The sequence below is a fragment of the Ambystoma mexicanum genome, chromosome 6p (genome assembly GCF_040938575.1).
Source record: "Ambystoma mexicanum isolate Mex_15411 chromosome 6p, UKY_AmexF1_1, whole genome shotgun sequence".
Classification (NCBI taxonomy): domain Eukaryota; kingdom Metazoa; phylum Chordata; class Amphibia; order Caudata; family Ambystomatidae; genus Ambystoma; species Ambystoma mexicanum.
The window spans coordinates 1,105,716,006-1,105,734,593 of NC_090935.1; the positions used below are offsets into that span (position 1 = coordinate 1,105,716,006).

At 46.2% G+C, this 18,588-nt stretch overlaps 1 protein-coding gene across 3 annotated transcripts in view; it reads right to left on the reverse strand.

The window, feature by feature from the left end:
* The window catches only part of DAPK1 (death associated protein kinase 1), a 986,032-nt gene that overhangs the window by 486,032 nt on the left and 481,412 nt on the right, over positions 1–18,588 (reverse strand). For all 3 annotated transcript variants that reach the window (XM_069625713.1, XM_069625714.1, XM_069625715.1), the window contains exon 5: positions 16,637–16,766. In XM_069625713.1, the coding sequence (XP_069481814.1) occupies positions 16,637–16,766 (130 nt within the window). The remainder of the gene's footprint in view (positions 1–16,636; positions 16,767–18,588) is intronic.

The window sequence follows — 18,588 nt, forward strand, 5'->3', positions numbered from 1 at the left end:
CAGACCGGTGGGGCTGATATGAAGCCTGACGAACCTGGCTTCCCAGACTCTACATCAATATATATCTGACAGATGGCAACATAACAGGCTGCGTTGAGGCAATTGCCCCATGCTGGTGGAGTGTGGCGCCTTGCTTTGTGGGGAGATACACTGCAACACAGGATAACACAGGCATTAACATCCTGCGATCGCCATCTTTCCCCAATGGACAGGGGGCCTGCTTAGCAGCTGCGCATGAGGTGCCAACATCGACAACAGACTGTCAACTTTAGACACGAAGGCCCATCTTGGGCAACACACCGCTTGCAAGTGTCAGTGCAAGTATTGACTGTATGCTCATGGTCACCCGCTCACCTGTGATGGGTCATTAAGTACAGTACAAAGATAAATCTATTTGGGCCGAAACCCTCTTGTGCCTCTAAGAAAGTGTTGTGCACCTCCTGGATGCTCGGCTGCCGTGGTCTTTCTTTGCCGTAGGGGAGCCTTTTTCCACTTTATACGGCGGCAGTCTGGCATGTCCTGGCCCACTCAGATCTGCACCACTGAGGATTTAGTAGACACAGCCACTTCCGTCACTCCACTCCGCCGTTCATCACGGAGGCAGCCTGGGATGGAGATCCAAATGCAGATACAAGCCATCCTGGCGAAGATGAAGGCCATAGGGCAACAGACAGGAGATGAATACAACGGTACAGGCTATTAAACAGGATTTGAGAGACGTCCATACTCGGCTGACTGCACTAGCGGACCATACCACGGACAATTAGCAGTGCATTAGTTTGCTTGAAGACAACTATACCGTAGCTGCATCTGACCTAGATGGAATAATCAAAGAGGTTCAACGTCTGGGTGCTAAGTTGGAGGACCAGGAAAACAGGTCCCGCCAGAATAATCTACGCTTGGTTGGCCTCCCGGAAAATGCATAGGGACCAGACCTGGAATCCTTTGTTCACTCCCTTCTCCAGGAAAAGCTTCACATCCAAGACCCAATGTTATATATAATTGAGAGTGCATACTGCTCCAGTCCCCAAGCTGGCAGCAGGAGAGCGACCTTGTGTCATTACAATGCGCCTGCTTAACTTTCAACATAAGCTAGCCATATTGAAAGCATATTGAGCGGTGGGGACGATACGAGTGGGGGGCACGGAGGTCCAGCTGTTAAAAAATTATTCTGTTGAGGTCTCCAGGCACAGAAAAAGGGTTCAACCGCCTATTTGAGGCATTGAAAGGCACAGATACTACTTGAAGTTTCCAGTCATATTGTTTATATTCCTGGATAAGCAATGGCACTCTTTTGAGGACCTGAAGAGGCCTGGCGTTTTATGCACCAGCGAGACATCACCACAATCTCCCATCTGCTGATGGAGAGAAGATGCAGGAAGACGGTGTGCCCCCTCTGCGTCAATGGAGACCGAGGGACAGGTGGAGGAGAACCGACAGATGGCCTAGGGGAACAGTGTGATCATGAAGGGCTGGCGACAAAGCACTGACCGACAAACCTGGAAGGTCCTCCTCCTCCTCCTCCTCCTCCTCCTCATGGATGGATGGATGGATGTGGTGGAGAGAGGGGGGGGGGTCACATTCACATCCTTGCCAGCTTCTCAGATTCGAGGAGCGCCACCTATTCACAGACTCACAGATGCACTATTGCAGCACACAGCAGAGGAGTCTTTACATTTGCAAGATGCCAGCCTTCTCATGACTGCCAACTGGCTAAGTGGCAGACGATGGCAGCGTCAACTGCCAGCAACCGCCTGTCACCCCGGGCACGTCCAAACCCCCCACCCCCGGTTCAGTTTGGTTTAGCTTGCATACACTGGACCCAATTCGTCTTTATGTTGTGATTGGGTAAAACTGCCAGAGTCCCACAGGTAGGGGTACTGGTATGCGTGTAAGAGGGGGGAGATCTCCAGATCTGCCCTTGCCATTTCCATGAATGGGCTTATTACTGTTGTATTTGGATACTGGTCCTCTGTCCCAATGTTTCCCATGTTAATGAATGTTTGGGGTTGTGGTTTGTGTGTCTGGGGATCACCTACTTCAAGTATTGCTTAGGTGACTGAGGACAATATATATGAAACAGGGCAATGAATATGCGCACTCGTTGGTTTACTTTCCCCCATTATGATGTGACAATCTCTCCGACTACAATAACTCAATGTCCAGGGCCTGGGGCACCCTATTAAAAGGAGGCGGCATCTTAATTACATGTGCGATATTCAGGGGGGACAATATTTTCCTACAGAAGACCCATCCGAATGCCATCTAATCGGTAAAACTGTGCTGGGGTTGGGTTCCCCATGCCACGGCAAAAGAGGGATGCCGATATTGATCCACAGATAAGTACCCTTCCAGACTATCCACATGTTGTCCGACAGACCGGAGGTAAATTGTAATCCATGGTTGCATACAACAGTAGCTCCTTACCTTCCTTAACATATATGCACCCACTGCCGATGCGCCATCTTACTTTACCTGCACTTTTACAGAGTGCGCATGCTTTCTGGGGGCACTTACGTTGGTCGGGGGAGATTTCAACATAGCTCTTGACACCTCATGTGACCGACAGGCAGAAGACTTGGCCCAGGGCCCTACCCTGCACAATTTAACAGCCCTTCCAACCCTCAGACTATCCAAAGCTTATTGACGGTTGGCGGTTTATGCATGGACAACACTTAATACACCTTCTATTCGCTCCGCCATGGTAGTTATTCCAGGCCCGACTACTGGCTCATCCCAGGAAATGCAACCTACATGATCCAGAGGTGCGAAATACTGGGATCAACCCTGTCCGACGATGAGCTGGTGCTTATACCTCCTAATATTCCTAATGCCCCATGTAGGAGACCACCATGGCATCATAATTTAAGAGCCATGGGATACCCAGACTTTATCGAGCACCTGCAGGGTGATGTCGATTTGTTCTGGCAGACTAACTTGACCCCCGACTATTCCACACTCGACTGTTGGGACGCCTTTAAAGCATTCCTCCGGGGTTAGTGTATTTCGAGGTTGTCCCATAAGCTAAAAACTTTGGGAGGGATTGAGGCACACCTGAGGGATGCCATTCAGCTTGATGAGAAGCATCATAAATGTACCCATGACTCACTAACACTGGCAAGACTTACCTGACTCTGCACAGAACTGAAGCAGGTGACTTCCACTTGTGCTCAGAAGTCCATTGAGGGTTGACTTACTCTCCCACTAAAATTGGCGTCTCGTGGTTTTTTGTCTGTTCCTCTTCTGTCGGGTTGTCTTGGATGGCTGTACGGTACACCGTATACCGGCCTGCACCATGTCTGCACAGCTGCATGGCTTCGACATTGTTGCATGCACCATCGGTTCACCACTAATCTCCCGTGGTCATGCCACCACTCTTTCTCCCTCAGAACAGGGCATGTTCAGGTCCACTTCTCCTTGCTCCCTCGCAACCAACTGTAGTGAGTCTGGTGCTCATCTTTCTCCCACGATTGCAGGACACAGTGCACCTTGCCTCTGCTCTCCAGAGTTAGTGCTCAATTTGCAGGCTCCCCCTTTTTGTCACCAGGCTCCTCCCCTTTCTGGGCTTACACAGCCATCCGGCTTCCCCTGCATAAGCCTGTGTTCCTTCTCTTTCTCTTGTGGATTCTCTTCTCCTCCATACTTCATCTTCATCCCAGTGTTATGGGAATTTAAAGGGGACTATGCTATTCCCTGTTGGCAATAATACATACTGGTCGTCTCTTCACATAAATGTCTACCAGGAAGGTTTGAAGATGTTTTGGAAGGTCCTCTAAGGAGTTCCTCACAGGAATGGGAGTCTGTCCGCAAAGGGGGATGTCTCCCACTTGCCTCTACCCCTAGGGTATTGCGGAACAGACTCACCTCTCAAGCCTCATAGGGGGTGGGAGGTCTACCCATTGGGGAGAAGGGACAAACTCCTGAGATTCGCCACAGCGGACAATATACTTTTTAAGCTTGACCGATACACAATTACCACTTTTGAGAGGGTGTCTGGCTTCAAGGTAAACTATGCAAAAATCAAGCGCCCCTGTATTTCGATACCCAAACAGTTCAGAGTATATATTAAAACCAATTGCTCTTTCTGTGGTTGAGTGACCCCTTAGATGTTAGGAGTTAAATTAACATTTCTGATGGACTTTTGTAGCGTTCATTTTCATTCCCTGCAGCTCTCTGGCCGGCCTCTTGGCCCTCTTCCTGCTCCTACCTGCAAGGCAAAAAACCTCGGGGTTATCTTTGACTCCACACTCTCCTTCTCTCCTCATATATCTGATGTCTCTAAGAAGTCACACTACTAGCTGCACCTCCTCAGAGGTATTCTTCCCTTCCTCTCCTTCCCCCAGAAGCTCACTGTCTCACGAGCCCTGGTTCTCTCAAAGCTGGACTACTGTAACAGCCTCTATCTTAATCTGCCTGCCTCCACTCTCCGCCCTCTGCAACTCATCCAGAACAGAACTGCAAGACTTGTCCTTGGCCTCAAGCCCAGGGACTGTATCTCTCCAGGGCTGAAGTCTCTACACTGGCTCCCAGTGGCTGCGAGGATAAAGTTCAAAACCCTCTGCATTGTCCACAAGGCCTTCTGGGGCCTAAATACCTTCAACTCTCTCTTCCTAAATATCTTCCTTCCCGAGCCCTTCGCTTATCCGTCTCCAACTCCCTCAGGGTCAGCCGCTTCTCGAAGCAACGAGCTGGGGGTAGATCTCTCTCTGCAGCAGAGGCCTCCCTCTGGAACAGCCTTCCTGCCTCCCTGAAACTTGAGGAGAACCATCTCCGGTTCCGGAAGCACCTCAAAACCTTCCTCTTTGCTTCTGCTTTCTCTCTCCCTCTCCCCTGCTAATTCTTCGCTGAATCTGCACCGAATCTGCAACTGGGCCACTCTCGCCAACCTCGGTCCTGGGCCCAGCCACTCTCCACTTGCACTGCCTCCCTGGCAACTCCTGCACTGCGGGACTGTCTCTGTATCCCTACAGCCCCCGTTCCCAGCACTTGTCTGCACTTACCTTGCACTTGCCACCAGCTGGCCTTTTATTTATTTTATTCTACTTACCTTGTACTGCACTTCCCCCCCCCCTCCCCTCCCACTTCTCCCTTCCCCTTACCCCTGCACTTGCGCGATCTGAATGACACCTGGCCTAGTAGGATCGTTGTCTGTCTTCCCCTTGTTCCCCCCTCCCTGCCTCGTCGCGCCTTGAAACACTTGAAACACTTGTGTATAGGCGCGTTACAAATGCCATATCATATCATATTATTCCCGGCTTCAGCAGTTCACTCAAGACTTTCTAATGGAATGGGCAAGAAATCTCCAGTTTGGGGTGCCTAGCAGAAATAAAGACTGATCCAATACATTGAGTTTCATATGCTTGTCCGTACCCTCCAATTAAAATCCCTTCAACACCTAAACGCAAGCTCCAGTAAAGGCTGCTAAGATTAATTTGGGTTAAGAACAAACCAAGGGTATCGGCAAAAGAAATGATGAAATATTCTCCGACAAGGGGGGGTCGTGGGGGAGCTTTGTGTGCTTTGTATCATACTTCTGGGTGGCACAATTCTCACATTTTTGATCGGTGGGTGAAGAGGGATCATGGCTCAACCTGCTTGCTGGATCTATATTGAGCAGGAGGTTAAGATTCAGTGATCACCCTCCTATTCATTGGGTGCACAGGTGTTTCTCCACACATGCCCACTCAGACTACATTATTATTGGAGCAGGGACATATGTCTGTGGGAGCAATGTGAAGGGAGATTTGAACCGTGTCCCTGGTCCGGTGTAACAATATTTCTCTCCTAGGCAAAAGAGGAAGGCATTTGAGAAGGGTGGCCTTTAGAAGTCTAACTTTAATCCAGGTCTATCCTGTTAATTTCTAAGGATTGCAAAAAGCTTTTCTTCTAAAAGAAGCCAAGAGGTTTTGCTATACCCCAATGCGTCAGTGGATCGCGGATTCTCAGACAATGCTGGCAGAAACTCATCAGTTGATATCATCGAGGTGTACTTTGAAAGTGACATTTAAAGAAACGTATGTAAATTGAACTAGATAGGGTTGATCTCCCAAATGAAATGTCCTACATGCTTAGGCAGGCGAAAGTCTTGGATAACTATCAAACGTAATTGCGAGATCATATCTGGATTAGGGTGCAATAAATCAAGATATTCAACTGATAAGGGATGTTCCTCCACAACCAGCTCTCTTTGGCATCTACCCCCTTGCAGAATTCATAAGTGAACCATCTTATTCTCAGACGTGCTGAAGAAATCGTGGAGAATAGGAACACTCACCCATATGTGAGGACGGTGCCCTAAAATCCTACGTTTTTGGAAGGGGATCCTGGCAAGAATTAAAATGATCACCAGACTCCAATTGCCAATAGGCCCATCAGCATTAGTTTGTGGAGGTGCAGCCAACGGGATAAATCGAATGACTGGTCACAAGGCTGATCTCATCACTCACCTACTGTTCTGATGCTTCTAGAACTTGCCTCTGAAGATTGTCTGTTGACTGAAAGGCGCTAAGCTGGGGCAATACTGCACAAGGCTTTGTGGAACATTAATTTATTTTTATAAGTATTACTGAAGCACTACAGTTCGTTGATATTTTGGCGACTTGATGGTTACGTTTTCTTCCTAGTTCCCTACATTTTGAGGATTGAGTAGTGGCTGCCCCTCTTGGGCATGTGAGGGCTCCTGTGGCCAGTTCGAACTGAACTCGGGTATTTGGATGAAGATCTGGTTAATAAGGACAACTGGGCCTTGAAAGAGAAATGTATGGGCACAGGGTAACTCATACCGTTAAGATAAAAACAGGGTTTATCTTATGCTCTGCACATGGAACAAGTTTGATGTAGAAGGATTGCGTGCTATACGCTCCCCCCCCTTCATGTATTCATATGTAAATAAAATGAGTTTGTACAGTTATCACAGAAATACATGTTTTACTACATATGTTGTGGATTTAAGACAATATACACAAAAACTGTGTTCCACTGCTATGACTGACCACCGGTGGAAGATGCCGTCATGTGAGGCTAGGGCAATGACTCTTTGTTTACTCCACCCAAATGGGGCTTACCTAACCGGAGGGAAGCAGAGGCGGCAGCTCCCTGGCCCGACAAGAAGCAGTGCGTGCTCGTCCGGTGGCCCATCACTGTGATACAACTGACAGATTTGGGAACTGTGCCGAGTTTAGCAGGAGGCATTCATCGTTACAGATGTATGGCCGATGCACCGAAACCTGTGGGCAGGTCACTGGAACAGGCCAGCGTCAGAGCAATGCAGAGTGAAGTGGCAAGGGGGCAGAGGGACGTTGGGATAGTTGCAGGAGGGGTATGTTTTTGGCTCCAGGAGGTAGGTGGGACGATAAGAGGGAGGGTGAATTAGGTAAGATTGTTATTTTTCAAGGAGAGCAGGAAAAAGACATAACATTGTGGACAAGTAGGTTACAATAATGTGTACTTTCCACCTCTGTTCTCAGAGTGACCCACAAGTCTACCTAGTCACCCGACATAACACAGCTCATTTAAATGCCATACATCTATAAATAAATCCCCTTTCCTATATGGCTGTTTTCTTTGGGAGTGGAGCCATAATGTTTTTTTTGTTAAGTTATACTTCACCTGGAGAAGGTGTGATAGGGAATCTTCCATATTAAAAGAGTGAACTACTTGATAGTTACTTGAACTAAAACAAAAGGTTTAAATGGCCAAGTCAAACCACCCATACTAGACTTTTAATTGCATCAAAATCCGCAGGGGCACCAACTTCAATCCTATAGATTAAACCTCCATCTTTTCTTACAGGCCCCCGTTAGTCAATCCTTCCCAAGGGTCCTTCGTAAAAAGCAGCTTCCTTCCCATGCATGTTTGTGAACCCAAACTATAATGGCTGACAGCCGCAACAGCTCCAGGACATTGGTGTCATTGAAATGCTGCTACATACTTTTATGTTACCTAGTTTGGTAGAAGCTAGAAATTTGGAAATCAACTTCACGTGTGAGACATTAGTGTTTGACAATTGTAGCATGCACAGATGTGGAGAGAGTTGTAACTTCACAAGCACACAGGCAAGACCTTCAGAGGTCAAGCAGAACGGCAAGAAGTTGCTAATTTTCAGGAGCGAGAACTAAAACTTCAAAATTGCATCCATCCTGTGTGTCTGAGGTGGATTGGGTCAACTATGGTGAAGAGCACTTTGCAGGGGGACAAAGGACATGGCAGTAGTTTAAGGCGCTTGGGCTTGTGTCGCATGAAAAGACCAATTTGAAATTTGCATTTTAACTTTGAGAACCGAAGCCAATAGTCTGCTGAGAATTGCCAATAGAACATGCGAGCACCCACACAGACACTGACATGAACCAACTAGGGAGTGAGGTCAGTGGTAGAGACGGTGGTAGAGAAGGGCTAATCGTTGCATGCCCAGACAGAGGGCTACCAAAATAGAACAGGTGAACTATAGAGGACCACTTTACATTCCAAAAAATGTTAACCTTGGTCAGATGGCAAAATTTGACTTCCAAAGATCATTTGACCAGCTATCCAGACCCTCTCCTTCACTCTCCCCAATTCAGAAATGACCATACTAATTTGTGCCAACGCAACCTCCACTGGTGTCAATGTATTGTCACTAGATCTATTGCTACCAAGCGTAGTCCCCGAATTAGCAATTTAAACACATGGGGTAAAGTCCAAGGTCAAGCAAATTCCCCGCCATATATAAAGACAGACGGAACCAGAGTGAGAAGGGTAATATTTATTTATTGTGCATATTAAGCAAATACAGACAGATTGGCTAGATTCAGGGGCTTTTTCCACTTTCTTGTCCAGGAGACAATGTCCCAAAAAAGTCTTTGAAAAATGATAAATGTTGTCAACACCACAACCTGTCCCCAACACAAGCACGAGCCCCCAGGTGCCTTGCCACACATCCATCAACTAGTTTGAGGTCTTCCACAAACATTCTTGGGAAATTAGGCAAATCCTCATTTGAAACCTTTCAAGCTGGCAATATTGGTCAGACCTCCAAAAGACCCAAAGACCACAATTTTGAGGGTACACTGTTTCCCACAAAGTACAGGTTTGAAGAATTCAGGCACGATGGGAAGTTTTGAACCAAATTTAGCCAGAAATAAACATGTGTGGGAAAAAAGCGTACCTGGACATACTACTACAAAGAGTTGGGAAGATTAGTGGACAATGGTAACTTTGAAACCACTTTGGCCCAGTAACATTGGCATGATCATGACAGTAGTTAAATACCACTATATAGGCTTGCTTAGTTGACAGATGTCAATACAATTTAGCCCAGCAGGGCAGGTTCCAATATTGCCATTTAAGAGACCCGGGGCAGGTGAGCTCCCTTGGAGACCGGCTGTGGATGACCCATGGTCTAGCAGGTATCCTGCAAGTGAGGGGCTCACTCTGCACAGCTCATGGATATTAAACCATTGCTCCATAATCAGAAAAGGACACGTCATGCCCGCAATGCAGTGTGCGGATCATGCCACCGTTAGCAAATGCAGAATAGAACATGGTTCACTCATGGACCACTTTATCTAGATTCCATTGATCCACCTGGAGTGTGTGCTTCAGGGGAGCAACAGCGACCATGTCAGGTGAGAGGGACCTCTCCAGTCATGGGTTTTCAATGCATGCTGATAGTTTTAGTCTGTCGGCAAAAGTATGAGAATTAAAGCAAAGAAATAGGACTGGGTGAGCTGCTCATTTTGGACATTGGCTATGAGGAAAAGTCATGCAATTTGGATTTACATTTGCTAATCAGTACACTTTTACACATAAACACACACACACAACTAATCATCTTATAATAACATTTTTAGATACCTAAAGAAAAGCAAACTTCTCCTCCAGCTACAGAAAGGGTGAAATCAAGTTCGGGTCAAATTCGGATGCAAACCCTAAAATGTAGTAGTGTCAGGCTGGGAGCACCAGAAAGTCAGGCTTTCTATTGAGTGGTAAAACCTTTAAGTGCATGTAGAGTGTGTACACTCCTATATGTAATGCTAATACTGCAAGCTATGCAGGGATTCAAAGAAATGAAAAGCAGATTACAGACGTGTGTGCATGGGGAGCATTTAGCCAATGGGCGACCTTACTGATATTTGAGGCTATGGCTTGCCGGCTACATAAAGATATGGAGCACATCAATCAAGATAAGCCAGTGAACTAAATGTGTGTGATTTGTGAACCTTATATCTGCATGCTACACACCTATGCACGAAGCAGTTCAATAAAAAAAAAAGCTAGACCCCCCATAGCACCAGATTGACTTCCTGTTCACATTTGTGTTAAACTATTTAATGTATTGATCTGTAAGACTGAATATCACTCAGATTGTCAAGAAATATAGTAAAGACACCAAATATTTCCATGAATTCATATTTTTGTTTCATATTGGGAATAGTCCATCAGATTTCATCTGGACAAACTTAAAAAACCTATTTGACTTGCAAGTAATTTATTGAACAGTTATGTTTTTTATGGGCACGCTAAACACGAGTCATGTCCAACTTCTGTTGTAGGGTCGTCAATGGGGCGCGGCTTCTTGCACCAATGAGCATGCCAGAACGAAAAAAAACGAGGGCAAATAAAAACTTGTGGATACACAGGAAGGAGCAGACAGAAAAACAGATGCCGGGCGGTTATTTGGAGGTTTTGCAGATGTGCAGTATAGACATCCTTAGTGAACAATGGGGTAGATGCCGTTCAGCTGCGCCTAGGTTGGACTACAGCTACAGTAGGTGCAGGTAGGCTTGCCCGCACACACGCAAGAGCTAGCTACTGCACCATATCTCATGCACATGTCCCTAGTCGGTGTACACACATTGGCTCCAAACCGATGTCTGTCGACAGATCAGAACTAGCAGTTCGGTTTGTTAAATACTGCCATCAAGAAGGCTATGTCACTGTTAAGATTACTAATAATCCAAATTTAATTTTTCATAAATCGTTATGTACTCAAATCAGTACAAGTGCCCTGGTGCCAACACGTGTTTTCAGCAATTCCTGGTCTTTCTCAAGGCTGGGCTTCCTTAGAAATACACACGCATTGATAGATGGAAAGAGGGCTTTCCCCAATAAGTTGGCAATACGTGGAAACAGTGTCCTCGTCATCAAAGCGGCAATTCACTTTAATTCAATGCAATGGCTGGATTTCCCTTATTTGCGGTTTTAATAATAGAAATAGACCTTTTCAAGTTAATCATGGACAAAAGTACAGAGGTCTCCGTGTTGGGGAACAACCTCTCCCACAATGGCTTCCCAAGTGCATGTCTCGCCATCAAAATGTGTGCTACAATTGCCCCTCTAATAAAATAGTGGCTTTGCCCCAACTTGCCAGTATTTACCCATTTAAGAACACACTTTTGGTGGATTTGCCCCAGCACAACAGTGTTTGCCCAAGAACACACCAGTGACGGCTTGTCCCAGTAATGTCAATATTTGCCCCTGTAGTAGCACAGCTAGGATTCTGTAGCCCTACAAACCAAGTATTTGCCCATGAAAGTCGACAACTGTGATAGCCCTCGACCACTATGCCAGCATTTGACCGGGTAACAAGAGCACCCTTGTCACGCTTTGCCCCAACATGCCTGCATTCATCCTGGTAAAGCCACATCTGTGACGGCTTTGTCCCCAAATGCCACTGTGTGCCTGCAAAAACATGTGCAAATTAGTCCAAACAGCCCAATTCTGACCATCCCGGCCAATTACCCTGCTCCCGTAACAAGGGTTTTTGAAGCACAATTTTTGTGAGAAACAGCCCAATCTGTAAGTTTCATGACTGTATTGCCCTATGCAACATTGCACCCCCACCACATACATGTTGGACACTCCACGCCTCATCCCATGAGCACGCTACATAGCCCAACAGACATTTTTTCCCTTTTTTTTTTTTAACTTGGCTATGGATTGTCGCTCGCTTAGTCCCCTCAGTTTTAGGTTGGACTTCTTGCTTGGGTAGGAGCAGAGCAGGGCCGTCCTTAGGGGCACCAGCGCCCTGGGTGAATTGGTGCCCCCCTCCCACCCCTATTCAACAGGGGGTGGGGCGGGGCCATAATGTGCCTTTTTTTAACCTCCTCGCTCCGGCAAGGAGGTAATGATATGAATAGGGCGCGTCAGCACCCTATTGCCATTAAATGAGCTGCCGCCGCGGGTGCATTTAATGACAATGAGGTGCCTGCCACGACTTCTGCCACTAAGCCAGCTCGGGGGAGCCCTTGAAAGACTCCCCTGAGCTGGCGTGGTGGGGGGGCTAATGGTGACCTTTTGTTATTGGAAGCGCCCGTGACGAGGGGCGCATTTGGTAACAATAGGGTGCTAACAACAGCACTGTATTGTTATTGGATGCGCCCGCGGGCGCATTTGAATGCAAAAGCACGCCTGCCGCGGCTTCTACCCGCTACGTCAGCTCAGGGTAGCTCTTGAAAGACTCCCCCGAGCTGGCGTGGCGGGGGCTAATGGCGCCCTGGGGGGCGTGGTGCCCCGTGCCCCGGGTGGTCGCCTGGCTCAGCCCCCCTAAGGCCGGCTCTGCAGCAGAGAGGGATATTATTGACACTTCCCTCCCCAGGCCCTACATCCAGCAAGGCAATGGAATACTCCCTCCCCATAGGATTCAAGGGCAGGTGTGATTTTACCATTGAACCCTACAGAAAGGAGGTTTCCCACACTCGCGGTAAACAGTGTGCCCATAATCCGATTAAGCACCAACGTTGGTGCCTTTAAAGAAATGGCGTTTTTCCCAAAAGGAGAAGCTTTGAAACCTCAGCAGATTCATAATGCATAGGCAGGCCCATGCTGGGTCCATCTGTTCAGCTCGGCACTCGTGTGTTCCTCAATACCCGGCCAGGCAGTGCCTCACAGCCTGCCAGTGACTGGAGACAGCGCAGCTCCGCCAGGCTCAGATTACAGGGCGCAGCAATTAAATGGTTGCAATTGTTTCTCCTCCCTCCCCCCACCCCCATCTCGGAGTAATTGCCAGAGAGAAGAACCAGCACACTGCTTTTCCTGGAAAGAGTCAAGTGCGCAATGACATGCCTGGAGCCAATCCTGAACATCACGAATGTACCAGTAATGCCCAGGGGTGGGGGGGGGGGGCGGTAGAGAGAGGGAGGGGGTAAGTCTGCGTCGGGGGACGAGGGGGTAGAGGTGAGCCATACACACTCCCCTGCCTGTTTACCTGCAGGACTGAAACTAACGGTTGTGGTTATTCTGCAAGCGGTCGTTTTAAAAAGCATTTGACTTGCATGGACATTTTAAAAGAATGCAGAGATTCTCAGGAATTTATCTCAGACCAGCCGTGTTCTCATTTAGGGAGAGCTAGCGTAATAATGAAGCTATGCCTGCCGGGTACACCATATTAATAATCAATTATTCTTCTAGCAGCAACTAGGCTTCTTCTACTGCCTACACAGGCACACGTATCCGGGCTTGCAGACCATATCTAACAGAAGCCAGTTTTATCACCCTCGCCAATGCACTAATATTGTCAAAACTCGATTATTGCAATGCCCTATATCTAGAAGCCAGCAAACAAATCCTCAACAAATTACAAACACTTTAAAATAATGCATTGAGAACTGCCCTAAATTTTAACAACAGAGAACACATCTCTTACCTCAGAAGAAGCCATCATTGGCTGAAGATAAGTGATAGGATCTTAATCAAATCTGTATCACTCCCGTTCAAATGTCTAAATAACGCAGCTCCCCCTTACCTCAGAATGACCAGAAAAACCTCGACTCGCCCAACCAGACTAGCCAATACCCACTGTCTAAAGATACCTAGGTTCAAGTTAACCAACTTTGGAGGAGGTAGTTTCCCAGTGAAAGCTGTTCAACACTCGAATGCACTACCACTGAGCCTTAGAACTGCTCAGTCCTACTTCAGCTTCAGACGTAACACTCTAAACTGGCTGAGATCCAATGATGTATGACCCCTGGACACCACCTGGAGCACTTAATCATATACCTGAATTTACTTATTCTACTGTACCATGAATGTACCCATCCTACTGTGCCATTCGTACATGAATCAATGTAACCAACTGTATCCCTTTGCAACCTACTTGTACCTGTCCTGTTATTGCAATGTTCTGATTTCATGTTGTAACTAAGTCAAGTATTCCTGTCTGCTGCGCACGGTTACCTACGGGTTTGGTGCGCATTACCAAATAAACGAACAACAACATTGGCTGTCCTGCGGACACCAAACCAACAGCACTCTTTCAAACAGTGTAGCTCCATTAACGGTGGGGCCAGACAGATCAATCCTCAATGCCTCGTTACACTGAGAGATGGTGTCACCAGAATATAAGGATGTCTACTGGACAGGTCATCATCTCAGTCATTCTAAGCAGGATGTTTGCAGACCGTCAAGCATCGGAATAGCAAAGACACCTACATAGCATAGCACAGTCCAAGCAAATGAACCGCCCCACCCCCCTAAAGGTAAGAAGAGTACCCCTAAATGTATGTGAAAAAGCAACAAAATAGAAATGAATGTCAATATTGTACCAGAACTAGAGAATCTGAGGAAAAGTCTTGACTCATATATACATGATAACAAGGCAGTACGATACGCTAACATATTTTAGACAAATACTGTATAATGAACACCATCTGGATGTAGGGTACTGAAAGCAAAACTTTGAATTAAAGTGTGACTCAAAAGAACGCGAGTTGAAAAGGTCCCAATTTCATTACTTAGTAATCCATGGCAGTTTCCCTCGAAAAATTGATTGCATATCCAAACTGCAGGTGGCAAGTACTGCCTTCAAGCAGCTAAGTCCCAAACCCCTTCTACCAGCATGCAGTCCGGTCACTTACACACAAACGATCGATCAATGCCATTGGTATACTAGTGGTTCCTCCAGCCATAAAACTGCTGAAAAGCCTCTACAAACTGAATACCCCTTGGCCATTTTAAGCCTATGTGCGTACACACCCATAGCCGCTCAGTTTAGTGTACCTGATAGAGCCAAGTCAAAGTCGTACAAAAGCACAACTTTCTCTGTCCCAGATTTGGGCTCAAGAAGCACGACTGCCTGTGGCGCCCCAACACTGCCCATCCCTCTTTGTGCCACTCTTTTGTGACCACCCACCCACAGGTCATGAGATGGACTAGCATATCTGTCCACCTTGACGCATGGCCTTTTTTTGCTGCAATTGCGGCAGATTTTTTTTAATGGGGGCGGGGCAGATTCCCCCTTCCACTCCCCTACCCAACCCAAAAACCTGTGTTCCCTAATCCTGTCCCACTAAAAAAATGCGACAACAGCCGTTACAATTTTTGTGAAACGGCCGTGACTATGTGGGCGGGTCCCATGGCCACCATCGTCCTGCTAGTGCGCAACATTTTGTTACATTGCATTCAAATTAAAAAGGCCAGAGCGTGAAAGCAGCATCTCTGGACATTTTGAAAATCTAAATTTGCTACATTTGTATAGCTTGAAGCTATGCGTGGCTTATATGCTCCTGACCTGTGCACCCTTACTTCACATTGTGCTGTTGCATACCCTTTTCTTTCTGAGCGGTGGATGGACCCAGAAGCATTTTTAAAAAATGTTTTTTCTTCTGCATTTGGTTAGCATATAAACCTTTAGCACATGCAAAGGAAAAGTAAATTTAAAATAACAGAAGAAAATTGATTAAAACAGACAATAAAAGGACCATTATACAATATCAAACTAGGCCCGCCCATGTGGACGTCCCCTTTCGATCCTTGAAAAACAAGATGCAATACTGTGCGGTCACTACTAGATGTCAGAGTATATGCATAGCATGTTTTTCTAAGCAGATTAACAAGCATCAGAAATATCATTTACACTGAGCAAGACTATACTTCAGATGGTCTCCAAAACAAAAAGTTTAAATAAGCACATCTAACACTAAGGCAGTTAATAACCCTGGTTAATCTTGTGCAAAGTTTTGTGCAAAAAGCATTCTTGTTTTGACAGTCTGCAATATACCAACTAACATTTGCCAATTTTAATCTCTAATCCGCTCTTTATTTAAAGAGTATCGTCCATTGCTACACATCACCCAGACCACTGCTCCTACAATCGTTTGACTCCAATGGGATGCAAGGAGTCACACCCAATCTGGTATTGCTCCATTTTTCCACTTTTCTGATCTAGCTCAATCGCATGCGGATATGAATAATTCAACATGCGGAAGTTGGTTCCAACCTTCAGGTTAATCTTGATCTAATTTGAGAGTCTAAGGGCCTGGACTCTCAAATGAGCGGCCTCCATGCTCAAGTCACATACAAACAGTACACCCAGTTTGCAATTTGCTATTATATTGATGGTTTCCAATTCTCACAGGCCTTTTGATAAATTACCACACCAAGTAGCAGCAGGTCTGTTTTAGTTCCTTTTAAGCAGAGGTAACTAACTCAACCATGCATGCCAAATTAAGACACAAAATCCGGGAACGTCTACACCATCTACAACTCAAGCAAAGGCTACTCTGACAAAGATCACTCAATCCGTAGGTAACCAGCATGTTACAAGCACAGTGTTACCACAAGCGTTCCTGGTTCTATTGAACATGTTCCTATTAACCTATGTAGATATCGATTCATAGTCCTAGATCATATGATTATTAAATACAATGGAAACACCACTCACCAACAAATTCCGCTGTCCCAAAGATGTTCTTAAACTCGGTTCCTGAGTCAATCTTGTGTGCCAAACCAAAGTCAATGATCTTAATGCGCGGCTTCGGTGTACTTCTGTCGAGCAGCATTATGTTCTCGGGCTAAAATCAAAAAGAAATAAGCCATTAATTCTGGACCACCACACCAGCCCACATGTGTTCAATTAGAGAAGTGCATTGTTAAAAAAATGGTTCTCCTTATTTTGCAAGAAACATCTGGCAGACGTAGTTATTAGGACAGGATATGACATAATGGGATGCAAAATGTTAATGGTCCGTATACGGTTCCAGACCCTGTTTAAAGTGAGACCGGGTTCTCAGTCAGCATTCACCTAGTCCAAGTAGACATTGTGGTGGTCTTCCACTCTGGATAAGGTTTAATGGACTAGATTCATGGTGCGATATTGCTGAAGGTGCAGGGGGATGTTTCCAGTCACAAGCGGGTGGTCCTCCACTGCTCCAACTCACATAGCAACTTTGGTCCCAATCACCTGTCATTCAGAGGCCCATTAAGAAGCCAGCAGTGCATAAGGTATCAGCATGTTGTCTGTCCTAGGGATGATGAGGTATGGCAAATCCTCCAAAAAAGGCTAATTGCATTGATGGCATGCAAAGTAGCAAACATTTCTTATGGCAACACAGTTGTAGTTGTGCTTTGAATAGTGGCTCGCTTCAAGTGTGCAGTCCCCTAAAATGAGCACAAGGGTTAAGATGGTGGTTTTATGGACCTGTTCTCGGGGCCTTGATTGGACTCTCTGTGATTCTGCTGCTGTTATAGTGAGTACACAAATCAGCCAGCAGGACCTTCCTACCACCTCTTCATGTATGAAAGGGTAAGGGGATTGAAGGAGGGGGCCAGGGGCAAAAAATGCCACTCAGTCAGGTACCTGCATTTCAGGTGGATAGCAAGGATGGGGTCAGGCAAGATTTGTGGCACTCACGCCAGCTGTAGTTGATCTCATGCCCATTTGGATGGAATGTGGGCTTTTATGCAGCAGTTCTGTTAACAGCAGACAATTTAGCATAACAAACTACATACTGTGAGCATGTTCATGGAGGGATTTGGATTGGGAACATGCTTTGCTTAATTTTGGCTGCTGCGATCTTGTGTGTTGTGTCTCACCGACAAAACAGTAGCGTTAGCCAGGGAAACCTCAAACACAAATGTACAGTCCAGCACTCCATTCCACATAACCAGGCCTTTGTATGCTGGGCAACATTATGTGGTCTGGAACCTAGAGTGCCAAGACAAAAACAAAACATTTGTCAATGGGTCTGGGACGTTTGCGGGGGCAGGGCTGGTTGGATCGCAATGCTTTCTGCCCTCCACAAACAAATGAGGCAATGTGCCTTGTGGCAAAACCAAACCATCGTTTTAGATACAATTTACATATACATACATGTTCACAAGAGCATTAGGATATTTTGCGTACAAAATATACTTTGCTGCGGGTCCTCAAACATAGCACAATCAGCACAGTATTACAGCACAGAAGCACAGATCAGTGGCAGTTAGCTGTGAGGCGTCAGAAATGAAAGGCGGACACAAAGTTGTCATTCTCAAGTTCAGGGGGGTTTGGAAAATACCTCTATTCTAAAGAGGAACTTCCCTACCTAGAAAATAAAACTAAGTGTCTGTCTGCATCAGGATGTCAGTTACTGAAAAAACATCCTTGTGTCCAGAACGTCCTATCCTGACCGTCACACTACAAACAAAACAACAAAGGGTGAAAGTACATGTCTAACTTGATGTTGGCAAAAAGTGTTCAAAACCAAAAGTATAAGAATTACTCCAACGAAAATCTTTTCCAAGGAAAAGACCCTTGGATCAAGATGGTGGTCCCCTTTACCTGGATTCTTAACCAGGATGGCAAACATGTCTCTTTGGCTAACAGTTCCTTTGTGTCTTCACTGAACTCACAAA